At 39.4% G+C, this 21,105-nt stretch overlaps 1 protein-coding gene across 1 annotated transcript in view; it reads left to right on the plus strand.

The window, feature by feature from the left end:
- Window positions 1-20,483, plus strand: part of MELK (maternal embryonic leucine zipper kinase) — a 97,644-nt gene extending 77,161 nt beyond the window's left edge. Inside the window, exons 14-18 of the mRNA XM_047767935.1 lie at window positions 10,457-10,688; window positions 12,505-12,601; window positions 13,863-14,031; window positions 16,467-16,570; window positions 19,954-20,483. Coding sequence (XP_047623891.1) covers window positions 10,457-10,688; window positions 12,505-12,601; window positions 13,863-14,031; window positions 16,467-16,570; window positions 19,954-20,131 — 780 coding nt within the window. The 3' untranslated portion in view covers window positions 20,132-20,483. The remainder of the gene's footprint in view (window positions 1-10,456; window positions 10,689-12,504; window positions 12,602-13,862; window positions 14,032-16,466; window positions 16,571-19,953) is intronic.
- The last annotated feature ends 622 nt before the right edge of the window (window positions 20,484-21,105 follow it).

Raw genomic sequence — 21,105 nt, forward strand, 5'->3', positions numbered from 1 at the left:
TTTATTTGTCTTTTTAGGGCCATACTGGCGTCATAAGGAGGTTCCCAGGCTAGGGGTGGAATCAGAGCTACAGCTGCCAGCCTATGCCACAGCCACAGCAATGTAGGATCCGAGCTGCATCTGTGACCTATACCACAGCTCACAGCAACGCCAGGTCCTTAACCCACTGATCGAGGCCAGGGATCGAACGTGCATCCTCATGGATACTAGTCAGATTCGTTTCCACTGAGCCATGATGGGAACTGCTTATTACTATTTAAAAAAAAATTATTTTATATTGGAGTATAGTTGATTTACAATGTTGTGTTCATTTCAGGAATACAGCAAAGTTATTCAGTTACACATTTTACAACTCTTTTTTCTCCCTTTCCTTTCCTTTGAGATATAATTGACCTGTCATGTACTAGTTACAGTCACCATTTTAGCACACAGGTCTCTGTGCTTTGATAAATGTATACAATCATGTAACCACCACCAAAGTCATGAAGAGTTCTGTCGCCCGCCCCACCGCGCGCCCCCCAAAGTTTCTGTTTCCTCATGCCCCTTTGTAGTCATTTCCTTCTTTCCCCCAACTCAGGGCAGCAACCCATCTGTATTTCCCTCCTCTTGATAATCGTCTGTCTTACTTGGGGGCTGTTGAACTTGTTGGCTGTGGTTAATGTTTTTCTTCCACTCTCTCTGAAGGGCCCCACAGGGACCCTCCTTCCTTCAGCACTGAAATACGGTAGCAGGTGTGTGGGCTCTGCTCCGGGAAGCTCACTAGAGACTCAGAATCCAAAGTGTTTACTGGAGGCTGGTTTCACAGGCACTCTTGCCTGTGGGATCCATCACAATCGCAAAAACTCTGAGACTTCCAGAAGGAAAGCAGGTGTTCATTATAAATCATACAGTTAGTGCTCTCTCTACAACCGGGTATAGTGGGTTTTGGTGCTTCAGCCATACAATTAGCTTTGAAAACTTTTTAAAAGCTGCTATGCTACGTCTTGGGCACAGCAAGTCTCTTGTTACGTATGTGCAAGAGTTCAGGTTATATATTTAGGAGTGGTATGAATATCTTCAGCCTTACCAGATAATGCCATACTTCCCCCCAAAGTGACTGTATTAACTATACTTCAATCAGCAGGATGAAAGTGTCCCCATTGCTCACAAACTTACCAATACTTGATATTTTTAGTTATTTAATATTTTCTAATCTGTTAATATTTTCTAATCTGGTAAAACCTCACTCTGGTTCCTGTTTTATGAAATTTTGTTGTGTCCTTTTTTTTTTCTATTGGATGTTTCTTTCTTTTTTGGGGTATGGGTATGGAGGAGGTTCTTCCTTTCATTTTAATTCTAATCCTTTGTTGGTTATGTGTCCCAAGTATATTGTTTGAGTTTGTTACTTGTCTTTTTAACTTTGATGGCAAAAGTCATTCAATTTAATGAAGTGGAAGTTGTCAGTATTTTCCTTTATGGAAAGTCAGTATTTTCCTTTGTGTCTTTTAAAAGAAGTCCTCCATTTTCCAAAAGTCATAAATGCATTCACATACATTGCTTCTAAGACTTTTAAAGCTTTCTTTTTCACATTTAAGTCTCTGATCTATCAGGAATTAATTCTCTTGTATGGTATGAGGTAGGGAAGCAGTTTTTCCTTCTTGTTTATTTTATTTTTTTGTCTTAGGGCTACCTCCACGGTATATGGAGGTTCCCAGGTTGGGGGTCCAGTTGGAACTGTAGCCACAAGCCGACGTCACAGCCACCAGCCACAGCCACAACAACACCAGATCTGAGCCGACTGCAGCCTACACCACAGCTCAAGGTGACACTGGATCCATAACCCACTGAGCAATGCCTGGGATCGAACCTGAGTCCTCTTTGATGCTAGTCAGGTTGGCTAACAGCTGAGCCATAACAGAGACTCTGCAATTTTTTCCTCTTAAAATCAGTTGTGCCAGCATCATTGAAAAGTCCAGCCTTTCCACACTGATCTGTAATTGCACTTCTGTCATATATAAAGTTATCATATAAGTGTGTCTGCTTCTGTTCTGTTAAGTTTTGTTTTATTGGTTTGTTTGTACCAATACCACATACCTTATTTCTTTAATTTGATAATATTTCTCATAGCTGATTGGCCAGTTTCCTTCCATCTCTTTTTTCTTAAGGAATGTCCTGGCTGTTCTTTCTCCCTTGCATTTCCATACATTTTAGAAACAGTTTGACAAATTTTACTTATACTTAAAAATGGAAATCACCGATAGTCTAGTGATTAGGACCTTCACTGCTGTGGCCCAGGTTGAATCCCTGGTCAGGGAACTGAGATCCCACATCAATCTGCTGTATGCCATGGCCAAAACATAAAATAAAATAAAATAAAATAAAAATAAATAAATTACATTTGGGAAAAACTGAATATCTGTCTATAAACACAATATACCTCTCTATTTATTGGGTTTTAGTTAATTCCTATCAATAAAATTTCATAAATTTCTCCAAAAAGTCTCACATATCTTTTACTGGATTTATTCCTGGGTTCTTTTATTTTTTTATTGTTATCGAGACTGGTAGGTTGTTTTTGTTTTTGCTTTTTAGTTTTATTTTTTTGCTTTTTTAAAAATTACTCAATGAGTTTGCTACATTTATGCTTGTACAGTGATCATCACAATCCAGTTTTATAGGATTTCCATCCCACAACCCCAGCGCATCCCCCCACCCCCCAAACTGTCTCCTTTGGAAACCATAAGTTTTTCAAAGTCTGTGAGTCAGTATCTGCTCTGCAAAGAAGTTCATTCTGTCCTTTTTTCAGATTCTACATGTCAGTGAAAGCATTTGATGTTGGTGTCTCATTGTATGGCTGACTTCACTTAGCGTGATAATTTCTAGGTCCATCCATGTTGCTAAAAATGCCGTTATTTTGTTCCTTTTAATGGCTGAATAATATTCCATTGTGTATATGTACCACATCTTCTTGATCCACTCCTCTGTCGATGGACATTTAGGTTGTTTCCATGTCTTGGCTATTGCAAATAGTGCTGCAGTGAACATTGGAGTACATGTGTCTTTTTGAGTCATGGTTTTCTGTGGATAGATGCCCAGGAGTGGGATGGCTGGATCAAATGGTAGTTCTATGTTTAGTTTTCTGAGGCATCTCCATCCTGTTTTCCACAGTGGATGCACCAATTTATAATCCCACCAACAGTGTAATAGGGTTCCTTTTTCTCCACACCCTCTCCAGCACTTATTGTTTGTAGACTTTGGATGATGGCCCTTCTGGCTGGTGTAAGGTGGTACCTCAGAGTGGTTTTGATTTGCATTTCTCTAATCATGAGTGATGTTGAGCATCTTTTCATGTGTTTTTTGGCCATGTGTATGTCTTATTTGGAGAATCGTCTGTTTAGCTCTTCTGCCCATTTTTGGATGGGGTTGTTTGTTTTTTTTGGTATGGAGCTGCAGAAGGTGTTTATAAATTCTGGAGATTAATCCCTTGTGAGTGGCTTCATTTGCAAAGAAAGAGTTTCTCCCATTCTGTGGGTTGTCTTTTTGATTTGTTTAGGGTTTCCTTTGCTGTGCAGAAAGTTTTAAGTTTGATTAGGTCCCATTTGTTTATTTTTGTTTTTACTGTCATTTCTCTAAGAGGTGGACCTGAGAAGATGTTGCTGTGGTCTATGTCGGAGAATGTTTGGCCTATGTTTTCCTCTAAGAGTTTGATAGTATCTGGTCTTATATCTAGGTCAAATCAGAGCTGTAGCTGCTGGCCTATGCCACAGTCACAGCAACGCCAGATCCGAGATGAGTCTGCAACCTACACCACAGCTCATGGCAACGCCGTATCCTTAACCCACTGAGTGAGGCCAGGGATCGAGCCCACAACCTCATGCTTACTAGTCAGATTCGTTTCCACTGCAACACGGTGGGAACTCCTACTTTTTTTTTTTTTTTTTTACTTGTAATACCCAGTGTTCATGAGGATGAGATAAAACATGCTGGTGGCAATAGGTATTAAGAGTATTGTAAATTAACATGTGACATTTGGATTTGGCTCCATAATTATGCTTCCATAAACCAATGCTAAGGAAATAATTCCACATACAGAGGAAGAAGCATAGCTGGCGACCAGGAGCATAGACTTTGTAAGTCTGATGCACCTGGATTCAAATAGTGGGTCTACCATTTCTCAACTGGGTGACTTTAGGCAATATACTAGCCTCTTTGAGTCTTAATTTTCTCACCAGTACAATGAATATAATGACAGTATCTAATCATAGAGTGGTTGTGGGGATTAAATGAAAGAATGTAAAATGTTTAGGACAAAATCAAGCACTTAGGGCCCCATTAATAAAAATTATTATTATTATTATTATTATTATCAGAAACAAACCATAAAACTTGATGCACAATCATATTCATCATAGCATCTTATAGATTTTATTTGTATTTATTTGCTTGTTGGAAAGGGTATACAGTTCCTTACATTTATAAATTGGTTGTAATCCCTCTTCTCTGAATTCTATACTATGTTCTTTTGTTTATTTACCTACTGGCATCTTGTTTTTTTTTTTTTTTGTATGAGCTCTTTACATAATAAAGATTTTAACCCTTTGAAAACAAAAACAACAAACAAACAAAAAACCCTGCTGAGCCATGATGGGAACTCCTGGAATACTGTTTTATTACTTCCTTTCCAGTTCTCCTGCCTTTAATGTCTTTTTCTTTTATTGCTACACTTAGTAATCTTTATAGTATAGCACACATTCTTGTGTTCTTTCCAGTTGTAGAATGATGTTTCTAGTATTTTATCATTAAATATGTTCTCTTTTTCCCTTCCCCTCGCCATTCGTTTCCCCTGTCTTCTCTCGTTTTTCCTCCTTTTCCCTCTCGCCCCTGTATCCTCCACCCCATATTTTTTAGATTAAGACTTGGCTTTTCTTTTCTCTCTCTCTCTCTTTTTTTTTCGTCTTTTGTCTTTTTAGGGCCACAACCATGGCATATGGAAATTCCCAGGCTGGGGGTTGAATCGGAGTTGTTGCTGCCAGCCTATTCTAGAGCCACAGCAACACCAGATCCTAGCCGTGTCTGCAACCTACACCACAGCTCATGGCAACACTGGATCCTTAACCCACTGAGTGAGGCCAGGGATTGAACCTGCAATCTTCTGGTTCCTAGTTGGATTCGTTTTCACTGCGCCAAGATGGAAATTCCAAGATTTTTCTTATATAGTCTTGTTTGCTAAGAGTTGTTTGAAAATTAGAAATTTCTGTTGCGAAAAAAAAAAAGATAGATTTCATCTATTAAGATAATCATCTGGTTTTGTTCTCTCCATTTGTTAATGTAGTATATATTATGCTAATACATTTGATTTTATTATAGTTGATTTACAATATTCTGTCAATTTCTGCTGTATAGCAAAAATACATGCTTTTTCTTACTTTGTCCTCCATCATGTTCAATCACAAGTGATTGAACTTGTGCTATACAGCAGAATCTCATTGCTTACCTATTCCAAATACAATAGTTTGCATCTACTAACCCTGAAGTCCCAGTCCATCCCACTCCCTCCCCTTCCCCCTGACAACCACAGTCTGTTCTCTAAGAACATGAGTTCATTTCTTTTGTGTAGATAGGTTCATTGTGCCATACATTGGATTCCAGATATAAGTGATACCGTATGGTATTTGTCATTCTCTTTCTGACTTACTTCACTTAGTATGAGAATCTCTAGTTGCAACCATGTTGCTGCAAATGGCATTGTTTTGCTCTTTTTATGGGTGAGTAGTATTCCATTGTGTATATTTACCAATAACTTAAAGACATAAACATAAGACGAGATGTCATAAAACTCCTAGAAGAGATCATAGGAAAAATATTCTCTGACATCAACCATACAAGTGTTTTCTTAGGTCTGTCTCCCAAGGCAATAGAAATAAAAACAAAAATAAACCAATGGGACCTAATCAAACTTACAAGCTTTTGCACAGCAAAGGAAACAATTGGAAAAAAAAAAAAAAAGACAACGTATGGAATGGGAGAAAATAGTTGCAAATGGTGTAACCAACAATGGCTTAATCTCCAAAATATACAAACAACTCATACAACTCAACAGCAAAAAACCAAACAACCCAATTGAAAAATGGGCAGAAGACTTGAACATATGGATGGCCGGTAGGCACTAGTAAAGATGCTCAACATCACTAATTATTAGAGAAATGAAAATCAAAACTAGAATGAGTTACCATGTCACACCAGTCAGAATGGCTATCATTAAGAAGTCTACAAATATCAAATGCTGGAGAGGGTGTGGAGAAAAGGGAACCTTCCTACACTGTTGGTGGGAATGTAAATTGGTACAACCACTATGGAAAACAGAAAACTAAATTTAAAACTACCATATGACCCAGAAATCCCACTTCTTGGCATACATCGGGACAAAGCTTTCATTTAAAAAGATACATGCACCCCTTTGTTCATTGCAGCACTATTCACAATAGCCAGAACATGGAAACTGAAGTTCCATCTGCAGATGAGTGGATTAATAGATTTGATGTTAAACTGAGCTTGCATTCTTTAGATAAGCCCAGTTTAGTCATGATGTATTGCTATTTTTTTTTATATACATTGCTGGGTTTAGTTTATATTTTGTTTAGGTTTTCTGCTTCTGTGTCTTGAATGAGATTGGCCTTATTCCTTTTTTGGATAATTTTGGTTTCATTATTATATAAGTAATACACGGATACATTCATCTTGTAAAAAATTCAAACAGTAGTCAACTATGCTGAATAAAAAGTGAAAGGTTTTCTTCCCCTGTTCTTGCATCTCATCCAGTCTTATATTAATTGCATCTGATTGATATTAAGATTATACTAGTCTTCTAAAATGAATTGAGTTGGAGTATATTCTTTTTTTATTCTCTGGAATGGTTTTTAAAATCTAATTTTCTTAACTGTGTCATAGAACATTATGTAACTATCTGGGACTGGAATGTTTTTATGAGAAACTAGTCAACTACTGATACAATATCTTTTCTTTTTTTTTTTTTGGTCTTTTTGCCTTTTTCTTTTTCTTTTTTTTTTTTTGTCTTTTTTGCTATTTCTTGGGCCACTCCCACGGCATATGGAGATTCCCAGGCTAGGGATCTAATCGGAGCTGTAGCCACCAGCCTACACCAGAGCCACAGCAACACGGGATCTGAGCTGCGTCTGTGACCTACACCACAGCTCACGGCAACGCTGGATTGTTAACCCACTGAGCAACACCAGGGACCAAACCCGCAACCTCATAGTTCCTAGTCGGATTCCTTAACCACTGAGCCACGACGGGAACTCTGGTCTTTTTACCTTTTCTAGGGCCGTTCCCCCATGGCATATGGAGGTTCCCACGCCAGGGGCCGAATCAGAGCTGTAGCCACGGGCCTATGCCAGAGCCACAGCAAAGCGGGAACTGAGCTGCATCTGCAACCTACACCACAGCTCACGGCAATGCCAGATCCTTAACCCACTGAGCAAGGCCAGGGATCGAACACAAAACCTCATGGTTCCTAATCGGATTTGTTAACCACTGAGTCACGTCAGGAACTCCCAATTTCTTTTTTTGTTTGTTGTATTTTTTTGAAGTGTACTTGATTTACAATGTTGCATTAGTTTCTGGTGTACAGCAGAGTGATTCAGTTATACCTGTGTGTGTGTATTCTTTTCCACTGTGGTTTATACAGGATATTGAATATAGTTCCCTGTGTTACATAGTAGGACATTGCTGTTTATCCATTCTATGTGTAGTAGTTTGTATCAACTAAACTCAAACTCCCAGTCCATCCTTCCTCTACCCCCTCCACCCCCTTTGGCAACCACAAGTTTCTTCTCTATGTCTGTGAGTCTGTTTCTGTTTCATAGATAAGATCTTTTGCGTCATATTTTAGATTCTGCATGTAAGTGATATTATGTGATATGTCTTTCTCTTTCTGACTTGCTTTACGAATTATGTGATTCAGTTTCTTTTGTGTTTATAGGACTACATAGTATTTCAGTTTCTTGTCAGTTTGGTGGATTTTGTTTTTCTAGTGTCCATTTCATCTAAGTTTTAAAATGTTTTGGCCTAAAATCAATAGGAAGATATTATGATATCTGTTATGATATCTGTGGTATCTCTGTTAATGTCCCCCTTTTCATTCCAGAAGTGTCTTTGTTTATTTGCAGCTTTTAAATTTTTTTGAATCAGTCTTACCAGAGTCAATTTTATTTGTTTTTTTCAGAGCCAACTTCTGGCTTTTTGATTCTATCTATTATATTTTCATTTCTTTTTTCTTTTTTCTTTCTTTCTTTCTCTTCTTTTTTTTTTTTTTTTTTGGTCTTTTTAGGGCCACACCCATGACATATGGAGGTTCCCAGCCACCAGCCTACACCACAGCCACAGCAGCGTGGGATCCGAGCCACATTTGCAACCTACACCACAGCTCACAGCAACACTGGATCCTTAACAAACTGAGCGAGACCAGGGATTGAAACTGTGTCCTCATGGATGCTAGTCAGGTTTGCTAACCACTGAGCCACGAGGGAAACATCTATATTTTTGTTTCTATTTTGTTATTTTTTTGGCCTTATTTGTCTATTAGACCAATCTTATTAAATTCAATTGTTAAATCTTCTATGTCCATACTAACTTTTTGTCTACTTGACCCATAAATTTGTCTGCTTGAGTGGGATCTGTTAAAAATCTTCCAAGTGGGATGGTACTTTGTCATTTTCTTCCTGTAGTTCTATTTTTGAGATAGATATATGTATGTATATGTGTGTGTATATATATGTATATATATGTGTATATATATGTATATATATGTGTATATATATGTATATATATATGTGTATATATATGTATATATATATGTTATATAATTGGCATATGAGTTTAGAATTTTTATTCTGGTGAATTGAAACTTTAATCATTTATAGTGATACTCTTTATTAGTAGTTGTGTGTTTCTCCTTGAAGTGTATATGTTTCTCTGATAGTAAGATAACTATATTGATTTCTTTTGGTTTTTTTGTTGTTGTTGTTGAGCTGCACCCAAGGCAAATGGAGGTTCCCAGGCTAGGGGTCTAATCGGAGCTGTAGCCACCAGCCTATGCCAGAGCCACAGCAACGCCAGATCCAAGCTGTGTCTGTGACCTACACCACAGCTCATGACAACACTGTATCCTTAACCCACTGAGCAAGGCCAGGGATCGAACTTGTGTCCTCATGGATACTAGTCAGTTTCGTTAGTCACTGAACCATGATCGGAACTCCCTTATTTCTTTGGATTTATTTGTCTGATTTATATTTTTTCATCTTTTTATTTTCAACCTTTTATGTCCTTTTATGTAAGATTCACCTCTTAAAAACAACATATAACTAAGAGTTCCCCTGTGGCATAGTGGGTTAAGGATTTAGCATTGTCACTTCAGTGGCTTAGGTCGCTACCATGGCATGGGTTTTCTCCCTGGCCTAAGAACTCCTTATGCTGTCAGTTTGTCCAAAAAAGGAAAAAAAAAACCCACAACATATAGCTAGATTTATTTTGTTTTGTTTTTTTGGCTGTGCCTGCAGCATGTGGAAGTTCCCACGTCAGGTACTAAACATGCACCACACCAGCAACCTGAGCCACAGCAGTGACAATGCCGGATCCTTAACCTGCTGTGCCACCAGGGAATGCCTATGCTCCTGTTTTTAGTCTAGCCTCTTTGGATTTTCCTTTATTTTTTACAATCTCAACCATAAATTGAAAAGGATTAAAATGTCTTTGATCCAACATTTCTGTTAGAGTATTTTATTTTATTTTATTTTTTGTCTTTTTGCCATTTCTTGGACCGCTCCCGCGGCATATGGAGGCTCCCAGGCTAGGGGTCAAATCAGAGCTGTAGCCACCAGCCTATGCCAGAGCCACAGCAACTCGGGATCCGAGCCGCGTCTGCAACCTACACCACAGCTCACGGCAACGCCGGATCCTTAACCCACTGAGCAAGGGCAGGGACCGAACCTGCAACTTCATGGTTCCTAGTCGGATTCGTTAACCACTGCGCCACGACGGGAACTCCTCTGTTAGATTATTTTAGCATATTTTTTTTTGTGCTGGTCATCAAGTAAACTTTTATTTCTTTGCACATATTAGAGACAAACTATGGCCATCTAGGTATGGGAAGCAATTTTTAGGGATTTATATGTGGCCATCCTCAATATTGCCTAGAATCTGGGTATGTTTGATTAAACACTTGGCCTGAAACATGATGAAAATTGTCTGTCAATAAAACAGGCTAATGTGATCTACATGTACTGAAGAGAACTGAATATACATTTTCAAATTTCCTGGTATTGCCAATAATATCCTTTTGAAAGTATTTCATTTTAATAAAAATGGTTCAAGGTAATTTGCAAATGATTAAGGCATGTTGTAAAGAAATTGACTTCTTCTTCAGTGTGCTTTATCTGATACCTTTTTTTTTTTTTTCCAGTTTGCCAAGCATTGGACAGAATCAAATGGTCTGGAATCTAAATCATTAACTCCCGTATTATGCAGAGCATCTGCCAATAAATTAAAGAACAAAGAGAATGTATATACTCCTAAGTCTGCTGTAAATAATGAAGAGTGCTTTGTATTTCCTGAACCAAGGACTCCAGTTAATAAGAACCAGCATAAAAGAGAAATACTCACCACACCAAATCATTACATTACACCCTCAAAAGGTATTTGCTGTGTTGATGAAGCAGAGGTCAAACATCTTCAAATTCCTTGTTTTTACCATGCTGAATAAACATTTAGCAGGTCAGAAATGACTAGCATTTCTCTCAGGAATTGCTAGGAGAAGCTAAGCTGCTTTTTAAGAATATGTTATTTGCTCTAGTTGTAATGGAAGCATATTAATCAATGCCTAATTTTTCTCAATGTTTTCTCTTTTCCACATTTATCAAGTTGAATCATAGCATCATAGAATAGCAAGCTGAAAGACAAGTTAGAGCTGATGTAATCCCCCTGCCCCTTTTACAACTAAGGAACCTGATGTTCACACAAGTGAAGTGAGTTGCCCAAGGTCGTACGTCCAGGTTTAGACTTTGCTCTTCTGCCCCCACTTAGAATGACTATACTGAAGTCTCAGCTGAGGCCTTCCTGCTCATGTGGATCTCTAGTTGTGGTGTCTGATCCTGTTCTGTCTGTGTATGTTTTTACTGCCTGTATTCCAGCAGACGGGTAAAGCCATGATGCCTTTGCAGCTATCAGTTGATATGTCCATATCACAACTCTCTCATTTCCTTTGATTTCCTCTTCAGCTTAGTCACTGCCAGTTCTTTAAGCTATTTCCTTTGTGACACCTCAGTGTTTTGGTTCCTGCCTTATCTGGGCACATTCTATTTTGTCACTCTGTTTAAAACATGGTGCATAGAGGGAGTTCCCTCGTGGTCTTGTGGTTAAAACTCGGAGCTTTCACTGCTGTACAGCAAAAATACATTCTTTTTCTTGCTTTGTCCTCCATCACGTTCAATCCCAGGTGACTGGGTATAGTTCCCTGTGTTGCACAGCAGGATCTCATTGCTTACCCATCTACTAACCCCAAACTCCATCCCTCCCACTCCCTCCCCTTTGGCAACCACAAGTCTACTCTCCAAGTCCATGATTTTCTTTTCCATGGAAAGGTTCATTTGTGCTGTATATTGATTCCAGATATAAGTGATATCATATGGTATTTGTCTTTCTCTTTCTGACTGACTTCACTTAGTATGAGACTCTCTACTTCCATCCTACATAGATATTGTTGATCAATCTCATTTTCTTGTTCTTGTGGAACCAGAGAGTGTAATGATGAATAGTCTTAAAGCAAAATCCTCAAGATCTCTTTTTGAAAGCTTGGTATCTTACATTTATTATAAAGTGAATATTATTATCTCTAAAAGGTATACAACTTTTAGATAATGAACAAAAAATTAATCAGTATAACCAGATTTGTTCATGTAAATTTGTCACAAACTATCTGGGATACAAATACCCTACTAAAATAAAATACCAAATTCTAGAATATGGGAATATGAAAATAACCAAAGCTCATGACCCTTTTAATAACTTTTGTCAAATTTCACAGGGGACCTGTGAAAAGAGCTATAAATTGAATTAATACGTATCAGTAATACCAATTAAAGGTGTAAACTGGGTCCTGGCGTAAATACAGGTTGACTTTTATTTATAGAAAAGAGGATCAGTAATCCTGAAATCTTAAGTCTGTGACCTATTTAGATTTGTCATATGACATTTATAATAAAATCCTAAGCATGGCCTCACTTTAGCAGTAAAGAAAAAGAAGAGCCACACATGTAAAGCAAAATGATTTTTGTCTTTATTATAAATCACATGGAAACATTTCTTTAATGACTTAGTGCCTTAACATTCCCTGTCCAAGTGATTATAATATTTCTGAGTCAATGAATTAGGTGATGTATGCATTATTGATACAAATTTTGAAACCATAGCGTGTCAGTTACATACGGTTTGTGTTTGTTGTTTTTCTGATAGCTAGAAACCAGTGCCTAAAAGAAACTCCAATTAAAATGCCGGAAAATTCAGCAGGAACAGAGAAGCTAGTAACAGGTGTCATAAGCCCTGAGAGGCGGTAAGTGTTCAGTTTTTTAGACTCTTTGATCTTTAGTATGTATAACTAGGTTTCCTTTCCTCACATATGATAAACCCAGTTAAGGTAAACCATCATGCTGGGTCTGTCTGAGACAGTAGGAATGTCTGTATGAACCTGGTTTGTGGCCATTACTGAGGCTGTTACCACTGCCTCCGTCAGCGGGTAGAATTGTAAAACTCAGCAGCAATAGGACTGGCACCCTAACTGAAAATACTGTGAGCCTGGAGGTCAGTGGCCCTGGCTCCAGTCACATAGTTCCCTTGCTGAGTCCTGTCTGAGTACAGACATCCAGCAGTGGACAGCGGTCACTCAGATAGGAAAGATCCTAAATGGTGCTTCAAAGAAAGCCTGTTCCTCTTATATGAACAGTTCTGCAGCATAGGTGACCCTCCATTGCCTTTTATAGCTTTTTTTCTTTTTTGGGGGGGTCTCTTTTTTAGGGCCGTACCTGCAGCATATGGATGTTCCCAGGAGCTGTAGCCGCAGGCCTGCACCACAGCCACAGCAGCTCGGGATCCGAGCTGTGTCTGTGACATATACCAGAGCTCACAGCGGGATCCTTAACCCACTGGGCGAGGCCAGGGATTGAACCCGGGTCCTCATGGATGCTAGTCGGGTTTGTTAACTACTGAGCCATGGTGGGAACTCCTGTAGCTCTTTTTTAAAGCAGGCTCCATTTTGAGGACACTTGGGGGAATTAGAATGTGAACTAGGTATGATGATGATACGATGGCATTATTAGTAATTTTCATGTTATCATAATGATATCGTGGTTATGTAGGGAAATGTCCTTATTCACTTGCAATGTGTGCGGAAGTCTTTCAGAGTGAAGGGCCATGATATCTTCAAATGGGCTGCTTTCCGATGGTTCAGTAAATATGTACATATTATATATATGTATGTATTATATGTATGCAGTGGAAGCAAATGTGGGAAACTATTAACTATTGTTGAATCTAGAAGGATGTATGGGATGGTCATTATACTTTTTGTTGAACTTTTCCGTTTATTTGAAATTTTAAAAAAAGATAGGGGGAAAATAGTTTTGGCTGTTGGCTTGGGAGCAGGCTGATGCTACATTTCAGTGGGAGGGGCTGTTGTGCTCCCTGAGGAGTAAGAGGGCCTGGCCCTGGGGTACCTGACTGAGGCACACCTAAGGGACAGGACCAGAGCACGCCTGTGAGGGGCCCAGCAGACAGGAAGTTCAGCTCTTCCTAGTGGCTCCTTCTTTTTTTTTAAGGTGTCGCTCAGTGGAACTCAATCTCAACCAAGCACATGTAGAGGACACTCCAAAAAGGAAGGGAACCAAAGTGTTTGGGAGCCTTGAGAAGGGCTTGGATAAGGTGATCACTGTGCTTACCAGGAGCAAGAAGAAGGGCTCTGCCAAAGACGGGCCAAGAAGACTAAAGGTAAGTGGACTGGAATTCTTCACTGTGGGTTTTAGAAGCTGACTGCTAACTGGACTACTTTTTTTTTTTTTTTTTTAAGAAATTTACTAAATGAATGGATTAGTGTTGTTTCATTCATTTAGCTAATACATAGTTTATGAGCACCTAAAATATACATGTAGCTATGCAGTGGTTTTTGAGAATGCAGAGGTAAATTAGATCCAGTCATTCGTTTGGAGGAACAAATTGCTAAAATTCAATTATTCAAGTTTAGGCGTTCCTGTTGTGGCACAGTGGAAATGAATCCGACTAGGATCCATGAGGTTGTGGGTTTGATCCCTGGCCTTGCTCAGTGGGTTAAGGATCTGGCGTTGCTGCCGAGTTGTGGTGTCGCAGATGTGGCTCAGATCCCGCGTGGCTGTGATGTGGGCCTGCAGCTGTAACTCCAATTTAGCCCCTAGCCTGGGATCCTCCATATGCTGCGGTTGCGGCCCTAAAAAGAAAAAAGCAAATACTCAAGCTTAGGGCAATTAATCATAGAGGCAACATGGAGGTGGGGGAGCCTGAGGTGTATATGAGGAGCTGCCTTAAAATGCCTTAAGAAATGAGGACTTGGGTGTTCCCATTGTGGCTCAGTGGTAACGAACCTGACTAAGATCCATGACGATGCGGGTTCGATCCCTGGCCTCGCTCAGTGAGTTAAGGAGCTGGCATTTCTGTGAGCTCTGGTGTAGGTCACAGACCTGGCTCGGATCCCACATTGCTGTGGCTGTGGCCAGTGGCTTCAGCTCCTATTCAACCCTTAGCCTGGGAATTTCCATGTTCTGTGGGTGCTGCCTTAAAAAAACAAAAAAAGGAGTTTCTGTTGTGGCGCAGTGGTGAACGAATCCGACTAGGAACCATGAGGTTGCGGGTTCGGTTCCTGCCCTTGCTCAGTGGGTTAAGGATCCGGCGTTGCCGTGAGCTGTGGTGTAGGTTGCAGACGCGGCTCGGATCCCACGTTGCTGTGGCTCTGGCGTAGGCCGGTGGCTACAGCTCCGATTCGACCCCTAGCCTGGGAACCTCCATATGCCGCGGGAGCGGCACAAAGAAATAGCAAAAAGACAAAGAAAAAAAAAAGGAAACTATCATTAGTTTTTACTAATTATATTTTTCTAGATCAGATTGGAACAAATGCATAAATATTAAAATAAAAATATTTATCTACATACCCCCCCACAGTTATCTTGTGTAATTCCATTTGTAATTTATATCACATTTTTGGAAACCCTGTCTTAAGAAACTTATGGATCTTCCTTGGGTCATAGGTTTTTATTTTGAAAAATAAGGTAGTTGAGACTTTTCCATCCTCACCATTTTGTTATTTATAAAAAGAACAGAAATCTGAGATACAGGAAGTCTAATTTTGTCTGACAGTGGAGGTACTATTATGAAAGTCGGAATTTTTGTCTGTCTCTAGGACCTATTAGAACAGTGCCTGGTGTTCCCATTGTGGCTCAGCACTAATGAGCCCGACTAGTATCCATGCGGGTTCAGTCCTTAGCCTCGCTCAGTGGGTTAAGGATCTGGCGTTGCTGTGAGCTGTGGCATAGGTCACAGACGTGGCTTGGATCCTGCATTGCTGTGGCTGTGGTGTAGGCTGGCAACTGTAGCTCCAATTTGAACAGTGCCTGGTACCTAGAAAGCCCTCACTTGTTGAGTGAATGGATGAATGGATACCAGTTAGGAATGAAATTATTTCTGAGAATTATGCTGTTAGTTGTGAATGAGAACAAAAATAATGACATTGCTTTTTTAAAAGAGTATTTGCAGTATTCATTCCTTCATAGGATTGTCATAGAATCTGGGATTCTATAAAATCTCTTTTTTTCTTTTTTTTTTAAATGACCACACCTGCGGCATATGAGGGTTCCCAGGCCAAGAACTGAATCTGAGCTGCATTCTTTAATCCACTGCAGGGGGCTGGGGATCAAACCCATGCCTCTGCAGTGTCCTGAGCCACAGAAGTCAGATATAAAACTCCTTAAATAAAGAAAGAATTAAGGAAACATATCCAACTCCATACAAGAGAAATTTTCTAGGGCATTTGTTTTCTCTTCTCCCAGTTTACATTTCTAGGAGTCTTTATGACAGTGTAGGAAGTTGAAATAAGTAGAGCTCAGATAGACTTTATTTAATATTCAGTTATTAAAAGAGGTGGTAGGAGAGGAAGATACAAACATAAAAAGCATGATGATATGGATGTAGTTACTAATGACATGATTTTTCCAAGCTTTCCCACTGCCATCACAATCCAGCTTACCAAGAAATGGTCATAAATTCTTTCAGTGTTTTTCTTGAAATATTTCCATTTGAAATGGTACTGTATTAAGGAGTTTGGGATCTCTAAATAGGGTAGGATGGGGTTTGTGTTGATGTATGGATTTACTTCTTACCCTCTCTTTTTCTTTTTAAAGCCTCACTATAATGTGACTACAACCAAATTAGTGAATCCAGATCAACTCTTGAATGAAATAATGTCTATTCTTCCAAAGAAGCATGTTGACTTTGTACAAAAGGGGTAAGAAGCACACTCGCAGGCTGTTGCCTTTATTGCTTGATGTCTTTCAAACTTTGAGAAAACATAGGTTGATTCCTCTCTCCTTATTAAAAAAATGTATTTCTCCCCCCTCATTTTCCACAAAGCTTTTGTAGTAGTGTCTTTGTTCATAATTTATTCTCTTTTGTTTTAGACAAACTATTGAAGTTTTAAAGTGCCCATATTGTCACCACTTTCAAAGAGAGACTTTTTTTTTTTTTGTCTTTTTAGGGCCACACCTGCAGCATATGGGAAGTTCCCAGGCTAGGGGTCTAATCAGAGCTGTAGCCACTGGCCTACGCCACAGTCACGCTAGATCCGAGCCACGTCTTTGACCTCTACCACAGCTCACAGCAATGCTGGATTCTTAACCCACTGAATGAGGCCAGGGATTGAACCCACAACCTCATGGTTCCTAGTCGGATTTGTTTCCACTGCGCCACGACGGGAACTCCAAGAGACTTTTCAAAATAGGAAAATCTGGATGTCTACCAGTTTTTGTTTTTGTTTTTGTTTTGCATCTTCTATTTTCCTTTGCTATTCTGCTTTACAATAATACTTATAAGTTGTAATTTAAATTTATGAGATATATCAAACAAATCAGATGTGCATAGACTCCTTTTTATGATGTGCTGTGTGACAGGATGAGGTTGTCAGGACTTTAGGAAGTTATTTCACTTTAGCTCTTTCCCACTGTTTTTGTTTGTTTGTTTGTTTTTTGTCTTTTTAGGGTTGCACCCGAGGCATATGGAGGTTCCCAGGCTAGGGATCGAATTGGAGCTGTAGCTGCTGGTCTATACCGCTGCCACAGCAATACTGATCCAATCTGCATCTTCGACCTGCACCACAGCTCATGGCATCCGTGGATCCTTAACCCACTGAGCAAGGCCAGGGATCGAAATCTGCGTCCTGATAGATACTAGTGGGGTTTATTAACTGCTGAGCCATGGTGGGAACTCCAGCTCTTTCCCACTGTTGAGTGAATTGCCATCAAAGCTGCAAGCTTACCCGCTCACTGTCTGAAGAGCCAGACCTCTTCTGGTTTCCCAAGATGTTTGTATTTCTCAGCATTTCCTCTTAGTTATGTCTCTTTAAAATTTCATTATTAAAGGACTAATACGAAGAGCCACTAAAAGATTAACAAAAACATTTAAGTAGAACGGTCAGTAGAGTAAGATTTTAAGAAACAATCTTGTGCAAAAATAATTTTATTTTTCCCTCTGTAAATATTGGCAAGCATTCCATACTTGAACTCTGGCTTTCTTCTTTAGGTGTCATCAGAACAGATCTAACTCCTGACCTGTTCTTCATGCTTTGGATTTATTCACAGTTTCAGAACCTCTAGGCAAATCTATACTAGAAAGCTTTCAATCATTTCCTTCCTTCTCAGCATATGATCTGTCAGATCACTAATTGGCTGTTAACTGATAATTTTTTTCTTTGAACTTCCTGATGCACCTGAAGCTCTGCTTTGATCCTTTAATTTTTTTTCCTTTTACCTTCTCTGTGCTTTTTTTTTCCTTCTTTGTGACAAAGCAGAATAACAAAAGCTAAGTTTTTCAGTGGTGTGGTGTCACTAATCTCAGCTTTATTCCATTACTATGCTTTTCCAGTGAGGAAGGATTACTTTTTATGGTTTATCTGCCCACCAGAAGATACACAGGGTATATTTTGTGGCATTTCTGATGTTGACTGTTTGTTTTTAATCGATAAAGCCCCCAAAGATATAACTAAGTTAGTAAGAAAAAGAATATTTTTATGGGATTTCCCTTTGGTATAGCAGGTTAAAGATCTGGCATCGTCGTTGAAGTGGCATCATCATTGCAGTGGCTCAGTTTGATCCCTGGTCTAGGAACTTCCATGTATCCTGGGTGCAGCCAAAAAAAAGAGAGAGAGAGTGTTTTATGACACCTCATAATATGTAACAGATAAAAGTAACTTCCTCAGAACTTCTACAGAACAGTGCCTAATCACGTGCCCCTAAATATTTAAGGAACTGAAATTTAGAATTGATCCTACTGTTGGTGTTTATTGTCTGTTGAAGATCAGTAAGACAGTTAAATAAAAATAAAATATAATGTAAACAAAATAAAAGCTGATTTACATGAACTCAAATTTATGCAACTTGGCGGGGACATACTTATTTCTTTTTTTTCTTCTTTTCTTTTTTTGCTTTTTTTTCTAGGGCCACACTAGTGGCATATGCCATTCCAAGGCTAGGGGTAGAAATTGGTGCCACAGCTAACCAGCCTACACCACTGCTACAGTATCAGCAACACAGGATCTGAGCCATGTCTGCGACCTACAGCACAGCTTATGGCAGTGCCGGATCCTTAACCCACTGAATGAGGCCAGGCATTGAACCTGCATCCTCATAGATACTAGTTGGATTAGTTTCCCATGCGCCACAACGGGAACTTCCCTATTTCTTTTTTTTTTCCCCCTGGGCTGCACCTGTGGCACATGGAGGTTCCCAGGCTAGGGGTCCAATTGGAGCTGTAGCCGCTGACCTACGCCACAGCCACAGCCTCAGCAGATCCGAGCCACGTCTGCAACCTACACCACAGCTCACTGCAACGCTGGATCCCTAACCCACTGAGGGAGGCCAGGGATCGAACCCGCAACCTCATGGCTCCTAGTTGGATTTGTTTCCAATGAGCCATGACGGGAAGTCCTCCCCTATTTCCTAAGATGTGTGAAGGCTTCGCTGAGACTGGACCTTTCTGTTATCAGAGTAGTTTATGTGGCAGTTCTAATTATACATGCCGTATGTTTCAACCATGGGAATGCACCATCTCATTGGGCTTTTATGACTCTGCTCTAAAGTGTGGTACTGATCATGACCTCTTATTGCTATTGGAAAGATCTCAGAAATGTGTGTCCTGCTGAGAAGTTGGTGGCTTCAGCTATATGAGACAGAAGTTTTTGGTGAAGGGCACAAAGTTTTTGGTGAAGGGCACAAAATGTGCTTTCCTTTGTTGTGAACTTTGTGGAACTGGCCTAATGTTCACAGATTACACCATTGAAAGGCCTGCAGTAAGGATGCCAGAAGATTTCTTGAGCATGAATGGCATGTATAGCTATGAAAGAAGGGCTTTTCTTTGGAGCAAGGGAGAATTCTGGTAAAGCATTTTCATCTTTATTCTTTTTTTAGGATCCAGATTTAGCTTTGGGGAAAACACCAGTCATACTCCATCACTAAAGCATAGCTAGGTCATTTGGAAACTGTAAGCTGTACTACATTGCTTAATATGAAATAATGGTCCTTTTTCCCCCTTGGCCTCCTAGAGGCTTAGAAATCTCTTGCATTATACAGGATATTCATGGTTCTCCTACTAACTGGCTTCTTATCTTGTTTTTCACAGCTATACACTGAAGTGTCAAACCCAGTCAGATTTTGGCAAAGTGACAATGCAGTTTGAACTAGAAGTGTGCCAGCTTCAAAAACCTGATGTGGTGGGTATCAGGAGGCAGAGGCTTAAGGGTGATGCCTGGGTTTACAAGAGATTAGTGGAAGACATCCTATCTAGCTGCAAGGTTTAATTGATAGATGGTTTCCATCCTGCCTGATGAGCATGGGTGCGACACAGCCTACGTGGAGGCTGGTGTGATTGGTTTGATTTTAAAAGTCCACTGGAACTACACTCGTTTCTAAAGGGCTATCCTCAAGACCAATATTTTTTGTTTGTTTGTTTTTAAACAAAAGATACTTTTTGTGGATGAATCTAAGCCAAGCCTATCTGCCATTATCTGTAACTGTCTTTTTAAGTAATATGCTTTGTATAATAATAACCATTGACTTTCTTAGACTCACTTCCATATGTGAATGTAAGCTCTTAACTGTTTCTCCTTTTATTTGTAATTTCTTTCTGAAATAAAACCATTCATGAATATAGCTGGCTTTTCCTCTTCTTTGTATTTGATTTTGATCCAAATAAAACCTCAAATGGCTTTTTGACTATTAAGTAGAGACTATTTGGAGTATGTTTTATCTGTTATCAAATATGCCTTGGGCAGAAAAACAGATAAGAATTCATTTGCATAATTTTTTCCTGTCTCTGATTTAAGTAGGATTTATTGAGATCGTTAACTAAGTCACAGCTGTGGTTACCAGAGTTAAACAACACATTTAATATGTTGGATAAAAAAGTATTGACTTCAGTAAGTGTGTTCGGTCACCAATGATAAGCACCTGAACTATGAACCCCCCATGAAATGTTACTTTATAGTAATTTTCCTTAAGTCGCAATGTTGGCCTCAAATTTGTTCTTTTATTTCATTTTATTGGTCTCTAAAGCCCAGTACTCAAGTTCTATGTATGGAATTTACCAGTTAAACTAGTTGGAGAAAAAATAACACTCTTTCTAGTCAGTTGTGAAGGAATGTTTTATCATTCATTTATTCAGTAAATATTTACTAAGTGCTTATGGGTCCTGGGGCTGAAGATGATACTGCCTAGTAAACTCAGGGAGCTCAGAGTCTATTAGCAGGACGGCTACATCAACCAGTGCTTACAG

This window comes from Phacochoerus africanus, chromosome 2, assembly GCF_016906955.1.
Source record: "Phacochoerus africanus isolate WHEZ1 chromosome 2, ROS_Pafr_v1, whole genome shotgun sequence".
NCBI lineage: Eukaryota > Metazoa > Chordata > Mammalia > Artiodactyla > Suidae > Phacochoerus > Phacochoerus africanus.